This window comes from Lissotriton helveticus, chromosome 8, assembly GCF_964261635.1.
Source record: "Lissotriton helveticus chromosome 8, aLisHel1.1, whole genome shotgun sequence".
Lineage (NCBI taxonomy): Eukaryota > Metazoa > Chordata > Amphibia > Caudata > Salamandridae > Lissotriton > Lissotriton helveticus.
The window spans coordinates 1092851046-1092877846 of record NC_136069.1 but is presented as its reverse complement, the minus strand read 5'-3'; the positions used below and the strand labels follow the sequence as shown (position 1 = coordinate 1092877846).

Sequence of the window (26801 nt, the reverse complement as noted above, 5' to 3'; positions counted from 1 at the left end):
CCTACTTTATTACAAACCACTGAACTCGTAATGAAACATTTCAATTTTACGAAATAAGAGGATTATATATAAATTAAATTTATAAAAATGATTTTACTTTCACCTTTTATGGATTTACTTTGTGTTGACAAGCCAGGGATACGCCATCTACTTTACAGTGTATACTTTGTATACCGAGTTGATTATGCGAATCTGCGTTCAATAAGAAAGTACCCATTTCTAAGATGGCTGCTTCGTTCTTCTACGGTTGCCGTGCGGCTTTACAGGTTATGATTACTAACCCATTCCTTCTTTTGTTTTGTTGCTTGGTTCTATGGACGCTGACAGCATGGAGCGCGCAGAAGCTTGGATCATGGGACAAGCACGGTTTTTACCTGTCACCCACGTCATCTTTGACATGGACGGGCTGCTGCTGGGTCTGTAGCTCCGATTCCTTCTTTGCTTTTTAAATACACTGTTATACCCCAACCAGCTAGGAACTGAACATGCCTTTAAATTCATGTAAACAATCAGTATCACTAATTGCCAAGTGCAACCCCCAATCATTTACAGTGGTGAACTTTCATATTTCATTGCATTAAATGTATGTATTTTCCATCAACCGCTAGTGCAGCCACACACACTGGAGTGAAACGGAGGTTTTTAATACTGTTACTATCCAAACTTATTATCGTCACCTCGTTGCAAGACCTAATAAATAAATACCCACGTGGTTCTTTTTTTGATTAATTAATAAAAAACACGCAAGCATTTACATTAGTTCCCAAAAGTTTGAATGAGGGTCCGTCGAGATCGAAATACTCTGGTCACACAAGGACTATACTTTTAACCCACGCTCTCTCACTTTTACTAAATGTATGCAACTTCCAAATAACTCTTAGTCATGTGTGACAGCACCAGAAAGTAATTCCTTTTTTGCCAAAACAGTTTGAATTCTGTTTTTGCATTTTAAGTGAGTTATATTCTTAAAACGTATATAGGACATCTAAAATATGCTGGAGATTTAAGGACCTCTTGACAGTTTTGCATCAGTGGTGCGCCTGTAGAAGTGATTTTTTTTGGGTGGGGGAGCACATAAAGGGTGATATAAAATTGGTGCGTCCATCAGCAACTGGCAATTATGAAAATTGTGCACGTATTTATAATATATAAATATATGTGTCGACGCACAAACTTCCTAAAATCCAACCCATGGGGCACTGCAAGGTCTAGGACTGGGAGTGGTGTAGTCCCAATATGGTCTTTGGTACTCCCCGACTGTAACAGTCACTTTTGTTGACTTGATTAAGCACAGTTGCAGGTGATAAACATTCTTGTAAGAATGAAAGACAATGGTTGTCGTTTCAAAGCTTTACATAAATGATTAATAGGTAGTTTACATAGAACATGCTATGCAAGATTTTAGTAGCAAAGCTTTCAGATCATAAGGACAGAAAACCCCTTGCAGTTCTAAGTAAAATCCTGCATAGATACACCTTCTAAAGGTGCAGGATAAGGAATCCTATGCATAGAAATGCTAGCGCCCTTTTATAGGACTTCCAACTATGATGTTCATGCATTTTACATCAGTACATGGTTATCAGGATATGCATCAATAGGGAAAGAGCAAGAAGAAACATCTTACTACAGAATACATTCAAGTTTCTCTCATAGTAGTAATACATTGAGTTTGCGGTCATTTTCATGGTTTATTCGAGCATTCAAATTGCACACTGTATAGCCTGGGACAGTTGAAACGCCATTCGTTAGGTGCAGTGAAGGAAATCCTCTGGAAACATCGCGCAAATAAGGACTCTCACACAACTCTGAATATAGTATAAAAGGTCACCTTTATTACAGGACAGCCAGAGACAGACCCGCAACATAACTTTTCCAACCAAACTTTATCTTTATTTCTTCTCCAAACCTTTTCCATATAAACCATAACGTTTTCCAATTCTTTCTTTTTCCAATAACCATAACTTGTTTTAATACCATCCTTGTGTTTTCCTTCTTCTTTCCATCTCTTCCCCACCTACCCTCCCAAGCCCTCCCCCTTAGAGAAAGGATGAATCCGCTCTAGATTATCCAATCCCCATCACACACGCCAACGAAGACAACAAAAAAGTCTGCCTGAGTAGTCCTGAGGTGACATCCTGACATCTCGACCTGTAGCAAGATGTATATATGCTTGCCTATTTTTTTTTTTTTTTTTATTTATTTTTTTTTTTTTTTGAACATGAAGACATGAAAGACGACAAAAACCAATCCCCCCTTTGATTTTCCAACCAGGGTGGGTGGGTGGGTCAAAAAGCGACACCACCGTTCCTCTCACTCGCTCAGAGTGACGTCAGCCCTCCCTCCCCTCCCTTCCTTTGGACCTAGTCCCTCTCACCACCCAATCAGGTCGCGTGAGGTCGTCCCTCGCGCGAAATGCCCCAGGGGGACATTGGCTTTGCCAAGTGCCCCTGGGGGCCCATCGCGCAAATAAGGACTCTCACACAACTCTGAATATAGTATAAAAGGTCACCTTTATTACAGGACAGCCAGAGACAGACCCGCAACATAACTTTTCCAACCAAACGTTATCTTTATTTCTTCTCCAAACCTTTTCCATATAAACCATAACGTTTTCCAATTCTTTCTTTTTCCAATAACCATAACTTGTTTTAATACCATCCTTGTGTTTTCCTTCTTCTTTCCATCTCTTCCCCACCGACCCTCCCAAGCCCTCCCCCTTAGAGAAAGGATGAATCCGCTCTAGATTATCCAATCCCCATCACACACGCCACCCAGGAAAACCCTTGAGTTTTCCTGCCCCACCCAAAAATCCCTCCCCAAATCTATAAAACATGGACTGCTCAAGTCAATGAAGAATAACTGCGAAGGAAAAACTGTTCCATTGCAACTCATTTTGTCGGTTTGGAGCACCACAAGTCAACACACCAAAGGTTTGCCAAAGTATCTCTTAGTTCCATTAAATAATAGGACTGACCCATCTGTGACAGATGCACCCCATCGCTCCGTAACAAATGCAGCATGTCACCATTAAAATGTTCGTGTGCAATGACCGTAATGCCCATTGCCACGCAGTATGACTTCAGTGCTTTATTAACCTTTTTGCGGGCCCTCTCAACAGCTGTCTGAACTCTGGCTTCTTTCCATTGGCTCCTGTAAAGAAATTCAGTCCAAACTACCCTGGTCCCTTCCCATCTGTCTTTGATGACAGCCAAATCCAGTTTCATCTGCTTGATTAAAGCCAGCCCTGAACATTCCACCAAGTCATTTTCCCCTAAATGCAGGATCAACAAGTCTGGAATGCCCCACACCTCTGCCATTTTGTTTAAGACCGAAAACAACTCCCCCCATTTCATCCCCCCTAAACCCCTCCAAATCACCTCATGGTCATTACCATACAACCCCAAACCTCTACCACATAGCTGTTGTTCGGCAAAGTTCGCCGCCCACTTCACGATGGAATGGCCGACGATCCACGTCCTCTTTTTTCGAGGAAAATCTGCCACTCGACCTGCTTGATCCGTCTTTGACCTTCTCAACTTGATCTGCAATATATCATTATCCAGAAGAACAATATCAGACGAACGTATCCCACCTAGATTTCGTAATCCCAGTAATTCTGATATCCTAAAGGCACCGAAAAACAACCATATCATGCTTAACTTGAACCTGTAACATTCCCATTCATCATGGCAGCATGAAGGCAACACACCCAACAATTTATGTAATACGTCAAAAGTAATAGGGTCCCTCAACCTTGATGCTTGACCAAAAGACCTCCCAAAACCCTTCAGCATTTTCTGTAAACGAAAACCTTTTTGAACCTCACACCCCAATCCCAGTTGGCTATAAAAAGAAATGCCTGCTAACTTGCCCACAATGGTGGACGGAGACAAACCTCTGTCTATTAAACTCAGCACAAAGCCCAACATAAATTTTTCATCTCTCACCGCTGTACCCTCCCTGCCATGTTGAGCCGTATAACCCAAAAAACAAGACCATGTCAGCTGATAGCTGCGTCGTGTAGATTCTGACAAGGATTGTTCGACAAACTCAGCCATTCTCAATTCCCCAGGTCCCATATGTTCGGCGGAATCGGTGTCTTGCAATGGTCTGCTCCCGGTGCCAAATCCCGAAACCTCTGCCACTGACAACGAGACAAAGCGTCGGCAATTGAATTGTTGACACCAGGGATGTGTTGCGCTTTAAATACAATATTCAGCTGCAGCACCCGTAACATATAAGCCCGCAACAACTGCAATACTTTCAGATCCTTTGCCCGCTGCCCATTCACCAGATAAACCACCGCCATGTTGTCGATATGAAACAACACACATCGGTCTCTGAACTCTTCACCCCAAATCTGCAGCGCCACCAACAAGGGAAAAAATTCTAAAAAAGCAATGCTGCGACCCTGATGTAACCACTGTGCAGGCCATTGCTCCGCACACCACCGTCCATCCCAAAATAAGCCGAAGCCTAAAGCCCCGGCCGCATCAGAGAAGATCTGCACTGGCCAGACAGTGTCTTCCGATACGAAGTTAATGGACACTCCATTGAACTCATCCAAAAATCGCAACCAAATGTTCAAATCCTCCTTAATTTTTGCTGTCATCCGTATGTGATGGTGCGGCAAACTCGCCCCAGCCAGCGCAAATCCCAGCCGCCTGCAAAAAGTCCTGCCTGCCCTGACAACTCGACAAGCAAAATTCAAATAGCCCAAAAGCCTCTGGACTTGTCTCAGCTGCACACGCTTAGCTCCCAAAATTTCTTGTAAAAAAGACCTGATCTCCTGCACTTTCTGCCTGGGCAAACGAGCCACCATCTCTTTTGTGTCTATTTCTATGCCTAGAAATGTCAAACTGGTCGTTGGACCTTCCGTTTTGTCCTCCGCCAAGGGAATACCAAATTCCTCCGCCATGTCCTGAAAGCAGGCCAAAACTTTAGCACATTGCTCCGTCCCTGCTTTGCCCACAAACAAAAAATCATCCAGATAATGACATACAGCCACATGATCTGAACGCTGGACCACACACCACTCCACAAACGTACTAAAAGTTTCGAAAAGTGAACAAGAGATAGCACAGCCCATGGGTAACACCCGATCCACATAAAATTCTCCTTCAAAATACATGCCCAGCAAACCAAAATCCGCCGGGTGAATAGGTAACAGGCGAAAAGCGGCCTGTATGTCACATTTAGCCAGCTCAGCTCCCATCCCCGCCTTGCGCACCAATTCCAAAGCGTCGTCCACTGACGCATAAGTCACTGCTGAATCAGAAGTAGAAATAAAGTCATTAACTGACTGCCCTTCCGGCCAAGATAGGCGATGTATCAGCCGAAACTCACCTTTTGCCTTCTTTGGGATGACACCAAGGGGCGATACAATGAGGTTTGGCAAGGGGCAAAACTCAAAAGGGCCAACTACTCTGCCTAAATCCACTTCCTTTTGCAATTTCACCCTTACCACTGACGCCATCTCTTTTGCCGACTTCAAGTTATCAGCCCAGCGTGAAACCCTGGGTCCTTGGTAACCAATCCGAAAGCCTAGTCGAAACCCCCAAAACAACTTAGCCGCTCCTCCCACTTCAGGATACACCTCCAATGCGCTCAACATGGCCTGTAATTTAATTGGAGTAGGCGCCCTTTGGCATAAGAGGTGGTACAGATCCTCTCCCCCCCCCCTCTGTCCCCTAACATGTTCTCCCGTGTATTGGTTGGGAAAGCACTGAAAGACAGCATGCCTGCCCCCACATTGAGAGCATTCATGCTTAAATTTACAGTACTGGCGCACACAGGAACCTCGGTTAAAGCTCCAACATGCTCCAGTTGTGGGCAACTGTCCCCGTCCAACGCCACCCGCCCCCTGTGTGGCGGGACGCTGAGAAAAGGGCCGGTAAGGAATCGGCAACCCACTTGCGGTATGGATCGTGTTGGTAGAAGAGTGACCTGACAGCCATTGTAACCACAGCTCTTGATCTACCTCACCCCATGGCTTGTCGTGGAATAAACTCATCCTCGCCCGAAACTCTTCATCGTAGTTCAGCCACGCATAACCCCCTGCTTGCAAGTGAGCCCTTCTAATGACATCTACATACTTGAAAAGCGAAACTGCTCTCTCTGGGTAGCGTTCACAATAGACACTGGCATAGATCAGAAAGGCCGCTGTCCAGTTCTCTATTGTTTTCGGGACTTTGGGACGGCGGGACAATTCGACCTCCTCCTCTTTAGAACCTTCCTTTGCCTGCAGCTCCCTATGAAGAAGCCTGAACACATCCACGTACTCATGGTCCCAAATCCGCTGCCTAGTTCTGTTTGACAAATGTATGCCCAATGGCATGGACACCCCCATGTAAGGCAGTTTTGAACCACTCAATTTAGGCATCTCGCTCTGTTCTGAACTAGAAACCGATGAACCTGGGCTGGCATTCCCCGTCGTCCCCCCATGCCCCACCTTCACACCTTCACTTTGTTTTGACCCCAGACCCTCCACCACCTCCCCCCTCACTGGACCACCCTCCACAGGCGCCCCACCTGAACCACCAGCTAACGGCCGTGTCCAAGCAGCCCCACCAGTCTGTCTACCTGCTGGTAACTGCAGCACCCTTGCCGAAAATCCTCCAGACCATCACGCCGAATGTGACTGAATCCCGTGTGCCCGAGAGAACGTCGAACATGAAGAAGTTACCTCCCAACTCCCAGCCCCAACTCCCCAATGAGACAGACCACCTCTTGTCTCATAACAATTCTCCTTATCATATTCACCTTCCTCATCCATAAATTGCGTATCATGTTCCAACAGTGTACAGCTCATACCTGGCCTAATGCCAGACGCCAAGCTGATAAAACCACTTTGCTCATCCAGCTCAGGCCTCCGTGTAAAGCGCCCTGCCGCCGGTAGCAGACCCGCACCAGATCTGCCTCTCAAAATAGCCCCCCCCCTAAGCACCGCGCTCCTCGGCGCCGCTTGAGCATATCCGAACTGGTCATCTGGCACCAGACTAACCGCCTCAGAGAGGTACTCGCCGCTCGAGCGAGGACCCGCACCATACTTACCCGCCACCTGAGAAGACGAAGCACCCACCCCATCAGGCACTGTCAATTCTGTGTGTTCCACCCACACCCATTGACCCTGAGGAACTGCATACCCTGCACTATGAATCACCTCAGGTCGCCCAGGCGGCTGCCTGTCGCTGGGAAACACTACAGTGTCTTGTCGGGCCTGCCCGCCCTCACCCCCGCCACCCACCCCGTTCCCCCTCCCCCCACCACACTGCCTGGCTCGAGGCTGCCACCTCAAACTCCCCAGCCGGCGTTCATCCTGTGGAGGAAAATCACACATTAAACCCATATTAAACTCATCTTCAACCATTTGTCTCGGTGGGCCTCTGGGCCGCGGAACAAGAATAGTCTGGCAGTCCACGAAAGCCACCTGCTGGGGTTGCTCATTGACTTCTGGCATTCTTCTTTCGCCATCATCACCTTCCTCAACACCCGAGCATTCCTCCTCCTCAGACTGGCTATCACTTGAGTAGTCCACTAACATAGGACTCCGCCTGTCATCCGCCACTTCAGGCGCTATGTCGATTCTCCCTCCGGTCACCTTGTGCCCTGCTGCTATCCCAATTGACTGCGCAGCATCATTCATTCTAGGTTGTGACCCAGGCTCTCCCATCTCCAGCGACGTGGAAGCGCGCATCACCTCAAAAGCAGCGACCGCCTCATCTTCGCGCAGCTGTACCTGGGACACACGCGTGTCGAAGCCTCCACCAGCGCTGCCTCCGCGCCTGCCAGCCCTACATCTGGGCGCTGCCACACTCAGATTACGAACCCCTGGAAACTTACTGGGGGCCGAAGACGAGCTCGGGGGGTGCAGTTGCTTACCCCGGCTTCCTCTGCTCGTCGAGCGTGCTCTCCTGGCTCGTGCTGCAGGCATCCTCCCGCTGCCGTCCGCCTCATGGGGATCACGATGCATCTGTTGACAAGCCGCCACCGCTCTTGACACACCTTCAGCCGCCAAACGTCTTGGCCGCTTCACAGGTGCTGAAGTATCTACCACAGCGCCCGGTCTCAGTAAATCACTTCTCCCCACAGCTACCAAAGCGCGAACTGCCTCCAAGGCAATAACGTCGGTCGACATCTTCCCGCTTTGTGACTGAAAATCACGTCAAAATACACTTTTTTACCGCAAATGACAGCTCTGACAGAAAGTAAACAGGGCGCCTCAAAAAGCGACACCACCGTTCCTCTCACTCGCTCAGAGTGACGTCAGCCCTCCCTCCCCTCCCTTCCTTTGGACCTAGTCCCTCCCACCACCCAATCAGGTCGCGTGAGGTCGTCCCTCGCGCGAAATGCCCCAGGGGGACATTGGCTTTGCCAAGTGCCCCTGGGGGCCCATTCGCTGTTAGTGTGAATCTCACAATTCTTTATTTAGAGCAAGAAGAATGGCAGCAGTTATCACATGAGATATGTTGACGTTAGTGCAAAATGGAGGACAGTGTAAACATAGCCTTGGTTAGCATAAGCCCAATTTATAATGTGTTTAATACGCAGAAATTTTTTTCTCATAAGCAAAACTGAATTTCTCAAATTTTAGGTGGAGATTAGTTCCTTTTTATGGACACTTCCATAACACCACCAACCCTCTAAATCTGCTCTACTCAAATGTCTGTTTTTCTGGCAGAATTTTAACTATTGGATTTGCATTGTACCATCCATGCTGATCTAGAAAAGCGACAAAGCCTTATTTAATTTTTACAGTGAAGTCTTTAAGCATAGGATGAGCTAGCGCGGTCCATGCTGAAGTGAAAAATTACCCCCCTCCCAGCAATGCCAATACTATGCAAATAATAATATTGAGAATATGGAGACTCTGGTTCACTCTTATGTGCTTTTGTGGGGCTGCTAGGATTTTAAAACATTCTTCATTTACATGTTGTTAGTAAATAATGTGAAAATGTCCAGGGATGTCAGTAATATTGGCAGTAATTGTTAATAGTATTTAAATTGCACTTGTATAATACCTCATACCTCGCCGAGGTGAAGATGTTCATTATCAGTTTGGTAGCACGCAACATTTTTGGGAAGTGGTTGCCTAGAATGGTGCACGTGGAAAGCGTTTTGTTGCTTAGCTTGAATATCTAGAGTGGTGCTTTCATCCTGTCTAGGGTAGCAGTGCTTAATATTTTTGTAGGGGAAAGAAAAGAGAGAGAGAAACACCTTGTACCTAAATTATAGGGGTGCTACATGTGTTTTGTTATTCTTTAAAAATGCTGCATTTCAGGCGAACGCAGTGCTACATTATCTGAAACTCCATCTTCCTTGAAAGTGTGGCTGTGCTTGACAGATTTTCTCATTGTCTTTTATATTGATTTATTAGTTAAAGAAAATGGTTCATACCATGGAACTGTACATATTTATTGTACATACATAATTACTAACACATTCATTTAAATCATCTCTAAGTAGTGATTATAGCATGATCTTCAAACGCAGTGCAACAGTAACTTTACTTTCATCATCTGGATAGCACCTTTGCTTAAGTATCCCTGATTTCCCTAGTTCTACATTATACCACTCTAGGTCTGCACTGTACCTTTGGTTGTTGTTAGGGTTAACTTGCGAAGGAGCTGACACACTGCCAAGTTTGTGTGTTAGATGTACTAAAGAGAACCCACTATTTCCTTAAGGGGACACCATTATGCCTCAGGTAGCCAAAATGTTGTTTAGAATGACCACAGTATGTCAAGTGTGGAGAACTATAATGCCAGAGGTAGACAGACTATCATTAAATATGCTAACCATAAATCCTATAATTGCATCTATTTTGCAATGTGTAGTCAGAATGTTGGCACGAATACCCACAAGTATGGCACATTATTTTAAGGATTGGACACTTTTTAGGCACGGCTAGCTGATGTTGCAAAGAATTCTCACAGTATGTCGTTAATGGACTTATTTGCCAGGTATATCCACAATATTGTCAAGTACACCTAGGTTATGTCACTTTTATGGATGGGTTAGCTGTAATATTGCCAAGAATGTCCACAATATGCCATGTATGGGTCACTGTTGTAGGGCTAGTCAGTTGCCAAAATGATTCCCCAAATGCCAAGAAAATACTGTGTCTGGGCCACTATTGTGTCACTGAAAGCAGAATTGTACCGGGATTGTCCACATAAGTCATTGATTGGCCACTGTTTTGTAGGTATAGCCTGAATGTCACTAATATGTAATGAAAGAACAACTTTTTTGTTATATCCAGCCAGCATGTGGCCAAGATGCTTGCAACATGTAATGGATGGGCCACTATCATGTTAGAGATACCCAGAACATTCCCAAGAATGTCCACACTCTCTTGAATGTCCACTTACATGGCAAGAATACCTACAATATGTCATTATTTTGCAAATATAGCCGGGATGTTGCCAAGGGTGGCAACAGTATTTAATGGACAGGCCACTGTTTGGACAGGGCTAACTGATGTTGCAAAGAATGCCCACAGTGTGTTATGAATGGACTAATTATTTGCCAGGAATAGCCACAATGTTGTCAAGAACACCTATGTTATGTAACTTTTATGGATGGGTTACGTGGAATATCACCATGAATGTCCACTAATTGCCCTGCATGGTTCACTGTAGGTCTAGTCATGATGCCAAAACATTGCCAAAAATGGCAGCAATATTCTGTGGATGGGCCACTATTATGGTACTGAATGCAAAATGCTACCAGTATTATCCACATACGTAATATTTGGATGGCCACTGTTTTGTAGGTGTAGCCTGAATGTTAATAATATGTAATGAATGAAAAGCATTTTTGTTAGATACAGCTACCAGATGACCAAGAATGCTTGCAAAATGTAATGGATGGGCCGCTACCATGGTAGAGATACCCAGAGCATTATCAAGAACGTCCACATTCTGTGTGAAGGGCCACTGACACAGCAATGATAGCCACAGTGTCAATAAGAATGGCCATAGTATGACATATAAGGGCTACTATTTTACCAGGTGTGGCATAAATCTTAATTAAATACATAGAAATCTGGTGGTCAAAGAGGAATAAAGAAAGAGGAACAGCAACCATCAACTATATATCCCACTGCTATTAAGTAGAACTCCAAAAGGAATATTACATTCTATAATTTCAAAAGGATATAGAAGAGAAAAACCTTTTATTCTAATATCTCTCCTACATTGTCACACCTGTCCTATATGAGGTATTGGCCTCACCTCACCCGGTAATCACTCAGGTGTATGAGACCCCGCCCTCTCTGTCGGTGCCTCGGGCTTCACCTCAGTGTGTGGGAGGTCTATACACCTGAGCGATTACCGGGTGAGGTGAGGCCAATACCTCATATATGACAGGTGTGACAATCACTCTGCCTGTATGGAGGTAATATGATAAATACACGTTTATATCTTTTCTCGTATGTAGTAGCTTATTGTAAACAAAGGTCCTGAAGAAAGCCTGGGCTATAGGCCCATTGGGCTGAAACTAGTCGACCACTTTTTCACGAGCAGCGGCATATTTGGTTTACGTTGCATCTGCAATAATTTTATTAGGTCTAGGAGAGATATTAGAATAAAAGGTTTTTCTCTTCTATATCCTTTTGAAATCACTACTCCTCTTGCACTGCACTTATTCTTTTTCCATCACAGGTTTAGTGGATATCCTTTAGAGACATCGGATGATAAAAGAATATAACTGGTCATTGGTCTTTATTCACCACTTCATGTAAAGGTCACAGAGATCGATACGAAATTTATACTACATCATCCCCTTTTGTATCAGAAAGGCTGAGTGGTAAGAAAAGAAGGATATCCAGATGATGAGACTGGCCATGGCTGGCAGTTGAAGGAAATCTGACTGTTTCGTAATGGTCTCTGTTTTTGTTGTTGTGAGTAGTCCCGATTATGGAATGTAATATTACTTTTGGAATTCTACTTAATAGCAGTGGGATATATGGTTGATGGTTGCTGTTTCTCTTTCTTTATTCCTCTTTGACCACCAGATTTATATGTATTTAATTAGTTGATTTGGGGATTGAATCTGGTTTATGGTCGGTAAATTGTCCCTTAGACCCTTGTGGATTTGTTGCTAGTAGTTGCATAAATCTTGCCAAGGATGTTTGTGGTATGTCATGGTTCAACCACCATTATGCTAGGGATAGCTGTAATGTTGCTGAAACTGGCAATAATATGCCAGAGCTATATCTCTTTTGTGGTATGGATAGTCGGAATGCTGCTAAGAATGCCCACAGTACTTCATGGGAGGGCCACTGTATTTTTCGGTATAGCCATACTATTGTCAAGAATGCCCCTTAACACGGGTATCAGGGTCACAAAATGCCAAGATTACAATATGCTAGTTCTACTAATGTGTCCCTCAAAGGCAATCAAACAAGTATACTCAAACAAGAACACATATGCATGACAAACTCAATCCAAAAGCTCCTGCACACACATTGACACAAGGCCATATGCACATAGCCATGGATAACCCTACTCCAGGCGCAATCCTTATCTACTTCCCACTTCTCATTTTGCTTAGGATTTACAGTTGAATCACTCAGATTCTTCTAGCTAGACACCGTTCTTAGAATGGGTATACTATCTCACTCGTTTGCTCTTCCCCCAAAGCACTTAAAAATATGCTTCTGGGGCACCGCCATGTACCAAAGTATATTTCAATTGGCCCAAGTAGTGCATTATGGGATGTTCCTTCCCGGGAGCAGTGAATAATCAATGAGTGGCTCAAGCTGCTCAATTATTACACTTGCCACGTTTTGTTGCCATTTTTACAGCAAAATCTTTAAGCGTAGGATTAGAACAGTCCCACCCACACTGAGCTGAAAAATGACAAAAGCCTTTTACCACTCCAAGCACAGTATTACAGCTACATTTTTCTGCTCGGTGTGGATGGCACAGTGCTAATTCTATGCTTAAAACTTTGCTAGAAAAACAGATTCAGAGTGTTGCTGGTGCTGTAGGGTGCTCCATATAAAGGAGTTGCTCTCCGCCTAAACTTGAAAACTACCCTGAGTTCCTTGCTTCCTGTGTTGCATAATGTTTTTAGCACTCTTAGCCTGAAAGGGTATTGTCATGATTTATACTGGGTGTGCCCGTGTGTCTGGACAAAGCTGTACCTTACTGATTAGCTCTAACTAGACTGAAACACGTGTCAGTGGTTGCTTTAATTAATTCCAGGTTGGCTTGGATGGTATTTTACAAATCCAAATCTGTGAAACTGTGCCTGGAGTGGTAAACAGTTTTTGTCATTTTTCAGTTCAGCATAGAGGGCACTGTGCTAATCCTGTGCTTTAAACTTTGCTAGAAAAACTGACATTTAAGATGAACAGATGATTCTGAGTGCTGCTTGTGTTGTAGGTTACTCCATATAAAGGAGCTGCACTTTGCCTAAACTTAGGAACTACCCAAAATTCCTTGATACCTGTATTGCATAATTCATTAAGCACTCTAAGTCTGAAAGGGTACTGTCTTGATATATTGTATGAAGTCCTTGTTTTCAAAATGTCTTTTGTCTTTGCAGATGGCTTTTTATGCCGTCTTTGAGTGTGATTCTGTAAAAAACAATTGATGGTATAGTTAGGTGTTGGAAGTAGACAAGCACTAAAGTTGAAAATCCTAAAGGTCACTGAACTACACCAGTTATAGTTCAGTCATCTAGCGATAAATTGCACCCCATTATGCACTGCTTATGACCTCGTATTATATCAGCCTTGACATACGTACCAAACCCTCCATGCGTGATCATTTCCCACACACATCACCTGATTTTTTCTGTAACTTCTTTTTGAAGGAGGACAGCGGTTCTCATTTGGAATTTGAACAAAACTGTTCTTTAAATCTAATTAGTGATGTCATCAATTATGTCATTTAACATGCCATGAGTGATGTAATATATGAGGCTATAATCAGTGCATGAATAGGCTGCAAGTTATGGCTAGTTACATTACTATTACTGGCCTATTTTAATGTTTGGTTTTTTTCAACCTGCTTCTTTGTCTCATTTCAACACATAACTATCATGTCATTCCAACCTTTGTTTTTTCAGTGAATCTTTAGAGTTTTTTGTTACATTAATTAAAGTCCTAGCACCCATCCTAACAATATTGCTGCTTTAGCCCATTTTTCAGTGAACTTCTGCTGTTTATTGATCAGTCTTAGTCGAAATTGTCCCAGTGCCCAACACCTGTGCGGGTGGTACAGTGCACAAACATTGACTACCAAAATGTTGCTATTTTAATGTTAGGGAGCTGTTATTTATTTATTTATTTTTAGATTTGTAAAGCGCGTAGCTGCCTCAGCGACGAGGCGTCCCAGCGCTACCAGAAACCCCAGGAAACCCGGGCCGATCGGTAAACAACAGCAGATTAGACTACTTACAGGGAAAGAGCCCGGTCTTTCAGGCTTTACGAAATGCCAAATGATTTGGCATTACTCTCAGAGTGAGAGCGAGTAAATTCCAAAGTTTCGCGGCCAGATAACCGAAGGAATGACCACTGGCGCTCACTCTCCAGACGCGTGGGAAACGGACCAGAGCAAGGTCCGCGGATCGAAGGAGGAGACCCGGCACATAATACTCCAGCAAGTGAAATAGCCCTGGAGGGGCCTGTCGTGACAAAATCTTGTGGGAGTAACAAAGTGCCTTAAACTCAATACGCCGGTCGACTGGCAGCCAATGAAGCCTAGGAAGCACATGGGCAACCGAATGGTATCGAGGCAGGGCAACCAAAAGCCGAGCCGCCGCATTCTGAACCCTCTGAAGGCGTTTAATGCTCGCTTTATTGGCACCCAGGTAAAGACATTTGGCGTAGTCCAATCTGGACATAATGGACGCCTGGATGATAGTCTGTCGCACCTTAGGGGTAAAGAAACCGAGCATTGGTCTGAGACCGCGCAATAGGCCAAAGCAGATCCCCGCGACGACTTTCGTCTGTTTATAAAATGACAGGTTACTGTCGAATCACACACCCAGGTTTTACACCGCCTCTCTAGGGCGGGGGGCGGGCTTGAGACGATCCGGCCAGCACTGCTCAGACTGCTCACGGTCCATGCCAAAGAGAAGAATCTCAGACTTGCTGGCGTTCAACTGTAAGCAGTTAGCCGCCATCCAGTCCGAGATAGCCGAGAGGTCGTCCTTAACCTTACCTAGATTGGTGTTGCACTTCTTCGAGTAAGCAAACACCAATTGGGTATCGTCGGCATAGGACACCAGGGACAACCCCCTACTCTTAGCCACCTCTGCCAAGGGTCTGACATACAGGTTAAACAAAAGAGGACTCAGAACGGAGCCCTGAGGGACTACCCGCTGCAGGGCAGCCTCCCGAGTGTGGTAAGGAGGAACAAGGACCTGAAAGGACCTGTCTTTGAGGAAGGACCGAAACCAGGCCAATGTCACATCTCTCAACCCCACTTCCTTGAGGCCTTTTAGAAAGATGTAATGGGAAGCAGTATCGAAAGCAGCACTTAGGTCTAGAAGGACTAGTGCCGCAGAGTCCCCACGAATGATAGGATAGTTAGCGTGAGTATACAGAAGTAGAAAGTGAATTCTGTAACTATGCACATTTCTCTCTTTAACAATTTTTAGCCTCTTTAAAAAATACATATTGCCTCAAATTACTAAAAACTCATCTCATACCCCCCTTCACACTGTAATCTGCTGGTTTTCTACCTGCATTAACATTTTAATGCTCATTTACTTCAGCCTGCTCCTTAGGAAAGGCTTTAAATTAAACAGCTTCTATTCCAACAAAATGGCATTGTAGAATGTTACTTTTGTCTTGAATACAAAATATTAGTAATCTAGTTGTTCATTAGAACTCTTTAATAAAGCTGCAGTTGAGCACTAGGAAGCTAACTGACAGACTGCTGCTGCTGATGGAAGTATGTTTCACTCTGTGTGCCAGACTGTTTTACTAACATTGTTTAAAATATTGTATTTATTTATTTATAAAGTTTTATATAGCACGAACAAGATCCCGAAGGACATCAGAGCGCTTTACAATAAGTTGGTGGAGAGGACAAAATGAAATATACACAGCAATTGGGGGATAAAAAACACAATGATAAACAGTAAGCAATGGAACACATAAAAGGTACAATATTAAGCAGACAATATGGTCTGTGACTGTTAGTTGTGCTATGGAGCTAGGAACCAAGAGATAGCAACCTTATGAGTACCACAACCCCTTATGGTAGGACTTTTCTCATTAAGAATCTCTTGGCTTCCAGTTTGAAAGCCGTCGTCGAGGCGAGTCTGCGTCCATCCGGGGGAAGAGAGTTCCATATTTTAGGGGCCGCACCAGAGAAGGCTCGGTGACAAGTTCTGTTTTTGCTAAGGATGATAGGTTTCAGGAGGAGAGTAGAGGCGCTTCTGGAAGCCCTCACCCTCCAGGATAATTCAAGTTTTTGCGCTAGATAAGTGGGAGTGTTGTAGTGCAGGGCTTTGTGCGTCAGGATTGCAATCTTTAGCTGGATTCTTGCTTCAAAGGGTTGCCCAGTTGAGAGATTTAAGGACTGGGGAGATGTGCTCATTTCGTTCTGAGCCTGTAATCAGTCTTGCTGCAGAGTTCAGCGAGGCCCTAAGTGGAGCCAAGTCGTATTTAGGAAGGCCACAGAGAGTTGCACTGCTATAGTCTAACCTTGATAAGACAAGTGCCTGTACCACCTGCTTGAAATCCTTTTGTGTATATGGCCCAGTGTGGTGAACCACTGGGACTCTAGTACGCACTACGCAAGCTAGTATTCCTTTAAACCATTTTATTTATTTCATCATCTCATGATATCAAAGTTTTTTAATGCTGATATTTATCGTACATATCAAATAGTAAACTGATATGATATTTTTCACAATAACATACATTTATACATGACACAATTTTTTCACAACACAGGATTACAAACGCAAATTAAAAATAACAACCCAATGCATTTCGGGGCGTAGTAGCCCCTTCGTCAGTGGTCTATGAGAAAAGATACAAACAAGGAGAATATTATTCATGTAAGCTGAACAGTATTGAATCTTTCATGTCATCAAAACTATAACTTAACCACTCTTACCTAAGTCATAGGGGACAATGTGTATCCTGTGGTCTATTTATTTAACTATTTATAGCAATTGTCTGTGGAAGAAACCAAAAGAAGTATATGAACTGGACCAGTTTTATGCACAGTACTAACCTATTCAATATCTATTATTAAAATAAGTTCAAAACCGGTGGTGAAGCTTTACCTGCAAGAATGTATTCTGGCAGCGGTTCTGCATTTATGAGAAACAAACACGATCAGAAAAACCAATTAGCCACAATAATCCAAGCGTTACAGAAGTACATGTCTGTTTTTTAAGTCAAAGGAAACATGAGGCTCACCTGTATGAAATGCGCAACCTGTTGTTGAAAACGACCTGAACCAAACAAATAGTTGGCATCATAAAACATATCTATTTATCTTACGCGGTGAGGTAATAAAATTAAAGCTCGTTTACCTGCGGATCTACAGTGCAGGCTTCGATCTCACTGCCGTTTTTCCCATGAAATACTGAAAACGAAAAATACCAAGACTAATGAATTTCCTACCAAATTTCAAGCAAGAATCCAGAGATACTGTTGAAAACGAACGCCAAACTAAGGCTTACCGTTCTTGAATTATAAGGTTCTTAACAAGAAATTTCCTCCGTCGCCTCGTTGGCTAATGGAAAACCTCCGGCGGACGTCTTGGTCCTACCTCGCTTTTTTTGAAACTCTCACAATGATAGAGAGTAAAAATAGACGATAGACTGTGTTTATTTCAGAAAATAAACTCTTCGAGCAAACCTGTATTTCACGCTCGCTAACATTAATTAGTCCTTTTGTCCGACGAGTAATAGAAATAAGCGGATGATCACGAAAATATGTTCAGAGCGATTTTTATGGTCATGCCTGCTATGCTTGTTATAAACGAACTGTATTTCCCTCAATAAAGCATTTGTTAAAAAAAAACGGATAAGGAGAAGATACTGCTTCTGAATTATAGTGTAAGTTAAAGTGGTATTTGAAAATGCGAGAACCTGTGTGTGTTTTAACAACCTGAAATACATCCTTTTGTGCATATAACATAAAATATACCATTTACATGCAACTTGGGCAAAATGCAAACATTAGATTTTTCATTTACCTACCTATTTACAATCTATACACAAGTCTTTTTTAAAACCTGAATTGTCAAGACATAAATTTGCATGTAAATGGTATATTTTATGTTATATGCACAAAAGGATGTATTTCAGGTTGTTAAAACACACACAGGTTCTCGCATTTTCAAATGCCACTTTAACTTACACTATAATTCAGAAGCAGTATCTTCTCCTTATCCGTTTTTTTTTAACAAATGCTGCATTGAGGGAAATACAGTTCGTTTATAACAAGCATAGCAGGCATGACCATAAAAATCGCTCTGAACATATTTTCGTGATCATCCGCTTATTTCTATTACTCGTCGGACAAAAGGACGAATTAATGTTAGCGAGCGTGAAATACAGGTTTGCTCGAAGAGTTTATTTTCTGAAATAAACACAGTCTATCTATCTATCGTCTATTTTTACTCTCTATCATTGTGAGAGTTTCAAAAAAAGCGAGGTAGGACCAAGACGTCCGCCGGAGGTTTTCCATTAGCAAACGAGGCGACGGAGGAAATTTCTTGTTAAGAACCTTATAATTCAAGAACGGTAAGCCTTAGTTTGGCATTTGTTTTCAACAGTATCTCTGGATTCTTGCTTGAAATTTGGTAGGAAATTAATTAGTCTTGGTATTTTTCGTTTTCAGTATTTCATGGGAAAAACGGCAGTGAGATCGAAGCCTGCACTGTAGATCCGCAGGTAAACGAGCTTCAATTTTATTACCTCACCGCGTAAGATAAATAGATATGTTTTCTGATGCCAACTATTTGTTTGGTTCAGGTCGTTTTCAACAACAGGTTGCGCATTTCATACAGGTGAGCCTCATGTTTCCTTTGACTTAAAAAACAGACATGTACTTCTGTAACGCTTGGATTATTGTGGCTAATTGGTTTTTCTGATCGTGTTTGTTTCTCATAAATGCAGAACCGCTGCCAGAATACATTCTTGCAGGTAAAGCTTCACCACCGGTTTTGAACTTATTTTAATAATAGATATTGAATAGGTTAGTACTGTGCATAAAACTGGTCCAGTTCATATACTTCTTTTGGTTTCTTCCACAGACAATTGCTATAAATAGTTAAATAAATAGACCACAGGATACACATTGTCCCCTATGACTTAGGTAAGAGTGGTTAAGTTATAGTTTTGATGACATGAAAGATTCAATACTGTTCAGCTTACATGAATAATATTCTCCTTGTTTGTATCTTTTCTCATAGACCCCTGACGAAGGGGCTACTACGCCCCGAAATGCATTGGGTTGTTATTTTTAATTTGCGTTTGTAATCCTGTGTTGTGAAAAAATTGTGTCATGTATAAATTTATGTTATTGTGAAAAATATCATATCAGTTTACTATTTGATATGTACGATAAATATCAGCATTAAAAAACTTTGATATCATGAGATGATGAAATAAATAAAATGGTTTAAAGGAATACTAGCTTGCGTAGTGCGTACTAGAGTCCCAGTGGTTCACCACACTGGGCCATATACACATTTAGAATTAGTGGGCAGGCACTAATCTGGTACAGCACACTTATCGTTTTGAACAAAAAAACAGCATACAAATACGAGTGCAGAACCCTTCTTCATTTATATGAAATCCTTTTGTGGCAAGATGGGTTTGAAAAAAATTCTCCTGATTTAAGCATTCTTTGGCATTAACCATAAGTTCCACAAAGAAACAACCTATTTCAGTATCCTCTGTAGGAAATTCTTTCCATTTTACAGTTTTGATTCCATCAATATGGCAATCAGATGTGTAACGCTGGGGGTCTGGGTTTTCTATACCTCCGCCTTCAAGTATTAAATAGCTCCCACCATTGGTCATATGGACCTTTGTTCATTACCGAGGAGAAATGAGGAGCAAACATCTGCATAGCAATAAATCATTAAAGACTTTAAATTCTGTCAATAAAGAGAGTTAGTGTGAGTTAAAGGGTTTCATTTTCAGATCTTTTAGTCTTTCATCTATTTATTCATTAGTCATTAATCTTTAGATTTCAGCATTAAAAGTCAATATAATCCATCAATCGATATTTGATTATGAAATAGAACAAAATATTTGTTAAAATCACAGTTAGAATAGTAATAATACAACAAGCATGTTTCGTAAAGAAAATTCCCTAATCTAAGTTAATTTGGGATTAAGAGAGAAAAAGGTCTCAGTTCAGACACCCAATGAAGAGTTCTGCGGAGAGAGAAAGGGCATGAAGCTTTTGCATATCAGACTGGAAATTATTCACAGTCATAAATCAGCATACATATAGAATTAGGCTAAATAACCTTTCATGTAGAGAAGTCTAGAAACTCAGGGCCTTATTCCGATGCCCGTCGACGAGCATCCGACCAACACCGTTTTGGAATGGAAACTGTAGTAGTCAGCGGTTCCATGCGACAAATTGGGATGCAACCGCCCATGAGGCGGTCGGAAACATTCCTTTATCTATTGCGGCTTGTGTTGTGGCCAAAAATGGGCCAAAGCACAAGCCGCATTGGAAAAATTGATGTTTTCAAACATCCATGCCCTGCGTGCCTGGCACACGGGGTATGGATGTTTTGGGGGTACCACATAGCAGAGGCCGTGGTGGGGCGGGGGCCCTGCTAGAAGTCCCCAAAGTCAGTTTCCAACAGCTTTTCTATGGCGGTTGAAAGGCTGGCTGAAAGAGACATCGTAATCCCTATGGTGGTACCTGAGCAGGCACTGCCCCTATTGTACAGTATTACGCTCCATCCAATGAGCTCCTTGAGCCTGTCAGAAGCGTTCATCGGTCCGCCCGCTGCCTCCAACCACCCGCATCATAATGCGCCGGTCGGACTGCGGCTCCAGATGTCGGTCGGATTGCAACCGACAGCCTGTGGGTTGTGATCCTACCAACTGATAATGAGGCCCTCAGTGCTAAATTTCCAGTCAGAATGTCATAGAAGGAATACGGAATCTGGACATCTGAACTCTTCGCCACTCCAGTCTATGCCACACTAGTCTACACCACTCTACTACCCTCTACGACACTCTATGCCCTTCAACTTTACCAAACTCTACTCTACTCTATGCTACTTCACTGTACAACTCTCTACTTCAGTCTGTCACTGTACAACACAGTAGTCCACTCTGTTCCACACTACCACACTCTACGCACCTCCCTCTATGCTTCTCCATCACAATTCACTCTACTCTATAACACATTACTCCACTCTGCTCTGTTCTACTCAGTTGCACTGTATGGCACTTCACTCTACAACACTTCATGCCATTCCACTGTACAACACTCTACTCTATCTTACTCCACTCTACAACACTGTAGTTCACTCTGTGCCACTCCACTCTACTCCAGTTACCCACACTCTACAACAGTTTACCACACTCTACGACATGGCATACCGCTCCACTATAAAACATGCCACTCCACTCTATAAGAGTGTATTCCAGTCTTTGCTAAGCCAATACACTGCATTCCATTCCACCACACTATACTGAAGGACACACCACTTCACCATATGCCACTTTACTCCACTCTATGCTATGCCACTCAAATCGACTCCACTGTATGACAGTTTACCCCCTGTCTATTCCACTCTACGACACTGTACTCAGCTCTGTGGCAGTCTATGGCACTCTGCTCAACTCTATGCCACTCTACGACCCTTTACTCCACTCGTATTAGGGAAAGAAAAGGGCCCCCTCGGGTGGATGCAGAGACCTAGTTAATTTTTAACTTGCTGAAGACACAACTTGTGTCCTGGTGCAAGTGAGGATGTGAACCTTCCCCACCTCTACCACCTTGGAGGCATCAATTACTGCATGATTATGTATTTACTCCACTCTCCACATAATTAAAAAAAGTTTTCAGATTTCACCAAAAATGTTGTTTCTGTTTCAAATGTCTAAAAATATTACTAATGAATGTCCCGCATCATTTGCATTTTTTTGCTGCATTATTTAGATAACCTTGCCCATAAAGTGGTGCTCCATGCTGTATGATCTTAGTAGGGGCTGGCTTTATGAGGAAATTCGTATTTCACAGGCAGCTGTAAAATATTTTGTATACTTCCCTGTGAATATAACTGTGCTAGCTTGATTCATTTTTTTTGCATTGATATTTATCCAAATAAGTTTTTTTCTCCATTTTTTAATTACTTAAGCACATTGAACTGTGCACTTAATTAACATCTTGTTTTCTGTACTGTGCAGTGGTAACACATTCATTATGAGGAAATGGCTTTTTGCGGGTTCCCCTTCACATTTTGCCCCCTTAATGACTATTTGGTACTACTGGGAGCAATGAGTCTTAGAGTGCACTGAGGGCTTTCTAATGAGTGCCAGTGGTCTGACCCTTAAAGTTTGTTTAATTAGCTTATATCCAATTGTCATTAATTGTCATCAGTCGGCATGCTGGTCATTGTAGTCCGTGAAAGTGAGTTTTTAAATTTAATCCTTTAGTAGGTTAGTTGCCTCTAAGTGCAATAACACTTTCACGGACTACAATGACCACCATGCCGACTTATGCCTTCAGTCAGCCACGCCCACTGAGGGTGGTCAAATTCAACAATAAAAAGTGTTTTGAATTCAGAGGGTGAGTTTGTTTGCCTCAAAGTGAAGATTCCATGATTAAGAGGCGGACTGGCCTCGACACGCGTCGGAGCATGTGATAAATAATGGAGAGAGGGCAGGAGAGGCACGCACTGGGGGTCAACATGCTGGAAACTGAGACATCATAGTGTGCCCTCTCGGAGCAGCAGAGTTCCTTTGTTTATTTAGATTTCACACGGCTGGCTCTGGCCGTGGAGAGGAGCACTATTACCGCACTGCAGCAAGAACACCTACAGGCGGCAAAGCTGTGGCGAGGAACCTTCCTTACCGTGCAGCGCGATGTCTCCAGGAGATGCACAGCCTTTCAGCCCGACTTTCCCTTCCTACTAAAGGTTACTAAATAGACTGTTATTGCACTCAGAGGCAACTAACCTACTCAAGGATTAAATTTAAAAACTCACTTTCACGGACTACAATGACCAGCATGCCGACTGATGCCTTCAGTCAGCCACGCCCACTGAGGGCGGTCGAATTCAACAATAAAAAAAGTATTTTGAATTCAGAGGGTGAGTTTGTTTGCCTCAAAGTGAAGATTCCATGATTAAGAGGCGGACTGGCCTCAAAACGCGTCGGAGCATGTGATAAATAATGGAGAGAGGGCAGGAGAGGCACGCACTGGGGGCCAACATGCTGGAAGCTGAGACATCGCAGTGTGCCCTCTCGGAGCAGCAGAGTTCCTTTGTTTATTTATATATATATTCCGTTTCACCACACGCTCCAAACGTCGCGTAAATGCACTCCAGTCCAGCATTAATCACCACTCCTTAAGACCAAACGATCGTAGTTCATAAGTTTTCAATTTATTTCCAGCATGACAAAACAGTGCGTGGAACCAAGCCAACGCGTTTCACCGAATACTCGGCTTGATCACGGGTGACTTGTGTTCCCAAAACAATTATTAAATAAAGTTTCACACAACACTTCCTTGTGTTAACACAAACAAAGGACTAAAATTCGAATCATCAACAACGCGGCCATATTGGAACGGTGTCCTGATAGTGAATATCAATATTAGACATGTGTTGTGCCATTGTTAAATAAACTGTAGACATTTATAACGGAATTCACATTAGAAGAAATATTATATCAATGTACTTTTTTGCATTGGTCATCTTGACAATCAAAACCAATTCAATTTGTAAATTATCCCAGTGGAATGGTTCCCGCAATAAATCACAAACAATCATGACAATGTCCTTGTACGTTAGGCATTTGTTAGTCCCAAGTGGGAATACATCTTGTCTTGCACATTCATTCTTCTTCAACAGATATGGCCTGTATGAAAAAGACATAAATCAATAAGTCTTAATATTCACTAAAAGTGGCATGGCCTTAAAGATTCAAATCATAAAGTGCATACCATAAACAATGATAAAATCTATGAAGTGATAAACAATTATGTGATATTAAAAACAAAAGAAGCACAAACAGGAGACCAAGAGAACAGCTATACATTCCTGTAAAGTTAAAATCTTATTTCTGACAAGTGGTTTACTCTCCTAGATGCCATTTTAATTCCTCTTCAGAATTTAGACCACCCGGAATACGGGTGTCTAAATCTAGAATGTATTTACTTTCTAACTGTTGTAACCTTCGTATTCTGTCTCCCCCTCTTTTCATGGGGGGTATTTTGTCAATCACAAAAAACTTCAAAAGATTTCGATTGCTTCTATGTAGTTCTTCGAAATGTCGGGCTACCGGTGAATTTTGATCTTTATTTTCAATTGCCCGCATGTGTTCCAGAATACGTTTCTTCGCAGGATACATTGTGCTCCCTACGTATTTCTTGGAACACGGGCAGACGAGAATATACACCACATATTCGGAAAGACAGGTCAGATGTTGTTTGATAGTTTTTTCTCTGTCTTCTATTGGATAGTAGACTGATTTGACATTTTGGCTAAATTTGCATGCCTTACATGTCATGCAGGTATAAAAGCCCTGTATGTCAGTTGTTTTTCTTTGCTTGATGTTAATTTCATTTTTACTCAGTCTATCTTTTAGAGAGTCTGCTTTCCCATATGTGATGCTGGGATTACAACCAACTACATCGGTTAATGTAGGTTCAGTTTTCAATACACTCCAGTGTTTCTTTAGGCTACTCTGTACCTGCCAAGATTTTACATGGTAGGTTGAGATAAATCTGACCACCTCCTGTACCTCACTTTTCTCACTTTCCTTGGGGACCAGTAACGTTTCATGGCTGATTTTACTTGCCTTCACAAAGGCTTCTTCAACTACTTGTGGATGATATCCACGTTCCTTGAAGCGCTCTTTCATGCATTCCCCTTCCAGAATAAAGTCTTCATCTTTACTGCAGTTCCTCCGAGCCCGGAGGAATTCACCAAACGGAATACTGCGTATTAGGGATTTAGGGTGGCTACTCGCTGCATGAAGCAACGTGTTACCAGCAGTGCTTTTGCGAAATAGCTTCATCACTAGTCGGCTACCAGCAACCTCAACTTTTAAATCCAAAAATTCCATGGATTCATTGCTGATTTTACCTTCCAGACACAAGTTTAGATCATTCTTATTCAGGTCCTGGATGGAACTTTCTGCCATTGCTTGAGGACCATCCCAGATGATAAATAGGTCATCAATATACCGCAGCCAGGTTTTCACATGGCTGCGGTATAATGCATGGGTCTCTGCCACCTGTTGCTCCCAGCCAGCCATAAACAAATTGGCAAAGCTGGGAGCAAAACAGGTTCCAATCGCAGTCCCTTGTCGCTGTCTATAATAGACCTCATTAAAGATGAAGAAGTTGTTTTCAAGACAAAACAACATCATACTTAGAATCATTTCAGTGTGGTCCCGAAAAGAGATGGACTGTTCCTAAGGAATTGACGACATGCATCTATTCCATCCATATGCCGAATAGAGGTGTAAAGGCTGCACACGTCCAGGGAAATGAGTAAATAGCTATCCTGCCACACAAAATTCCTGATTTTATTGATGAAGGTATGGCTTCCACAAATTGACGTAGGAAAAAGTCGATGTATTTAGACGTGTTCTCTAACAGAGAACCCATGGAGGAGACAATAGGCCTGCCAGGTGGTTTGTCTGCATTTTTGTGAAGCTTCGGCAGGAGATATAGTACTGCCACTTTGGGATTGCGATTCAATAAGAAGGAATACTCATTCCACTCTAAAAGACCTTTTGAATGCCAATCCATTAACATCCCATAGTAAACAGTATTAGTTTTTTCAACAGCCTGACTGGAGGAGATCTCATAACAATCTATACAGTTCAACTGTCGCATCCCCTCATCAATGTAGTTACTCACATCCATCACAACGACATTTCCTCCTTTATCCGACTGGCGGATAACAATGGAGGAATCACTTTCTAATGACTTAATTGCAAGACGTTCGCTTTTACTCAAATTATCCTTGGTCCAACCCTTCTTTCTGGCCAACTTTTTCAAATCACTGATAACCAGAGTCTCAAAAATGTCAATTCCACAGGTTGGTAACATGGGATTAAAGTTCGACTTGGGTTTGAACGTATTTGGACAGTTTAGACTGGTGCTGAAACCCAAGGATTCAGCATTAATCGGTCTATCCAATGGTGTATTCTGTTCCATTTCTTTAACAGCAATAAGAGCCTCTACCTCATAAATAGACTCTAAGGCAGGGGGAACAGCATCAGTGATTTTACCAACCAAACAAGAAGATAGATTTACCACGTTTTTCTGGTTCATTTTCTTCTCTTGTTTTTTTGACCCCGTGTTTCCACTCCCATTGGGGTAATATTCACTTTTCCTGCCGCCCCTCCTTCTTTTCCCCTGCCACGATCTATTTGCCAGTTTTGTTGTTGTAATGACTGGTTCATTAAGCGAAACTCCTCCCAAAAATGTGAAGGTTTAATTGGGTTTGCTTGTATAGGCGTATTGCCATCTTCAGAAACATCGCTTTCAACGATTTCTTCTTCAGATGCCCCTTCAGTTTGAACTTTGTCTAAGGTGGCTTGTATCGCATTATCATACTTCCGGCTGAATGTGAAAATACGTCCTGCTTGATAATCAA

General features: G+C 42.8%; 1 protein-coding gene across 1 annotated transcript in view; it reads left to right on the top strand.

Moving 5' to 3' along the window:
- The first annotated feature begins 293 nt into the window (after positions 1-293).
- Positions 294-26801, top strand: part of PUDP (pseudouridine 5'-phosphatase) — a 937915-nt gene continuing 911407 nt past the window's right edge. Inside the window, exon 1 of the mRNA XM_078657972.1 lies at positions 294-416. Coding sequence (XP_078514098.1) covers positions 314-416 — 103 coding nt within the window. The 5' untranslated portion in view covers positions 294-313. The remainder of the gene's footprint in view (positions 417-26801) is intronic.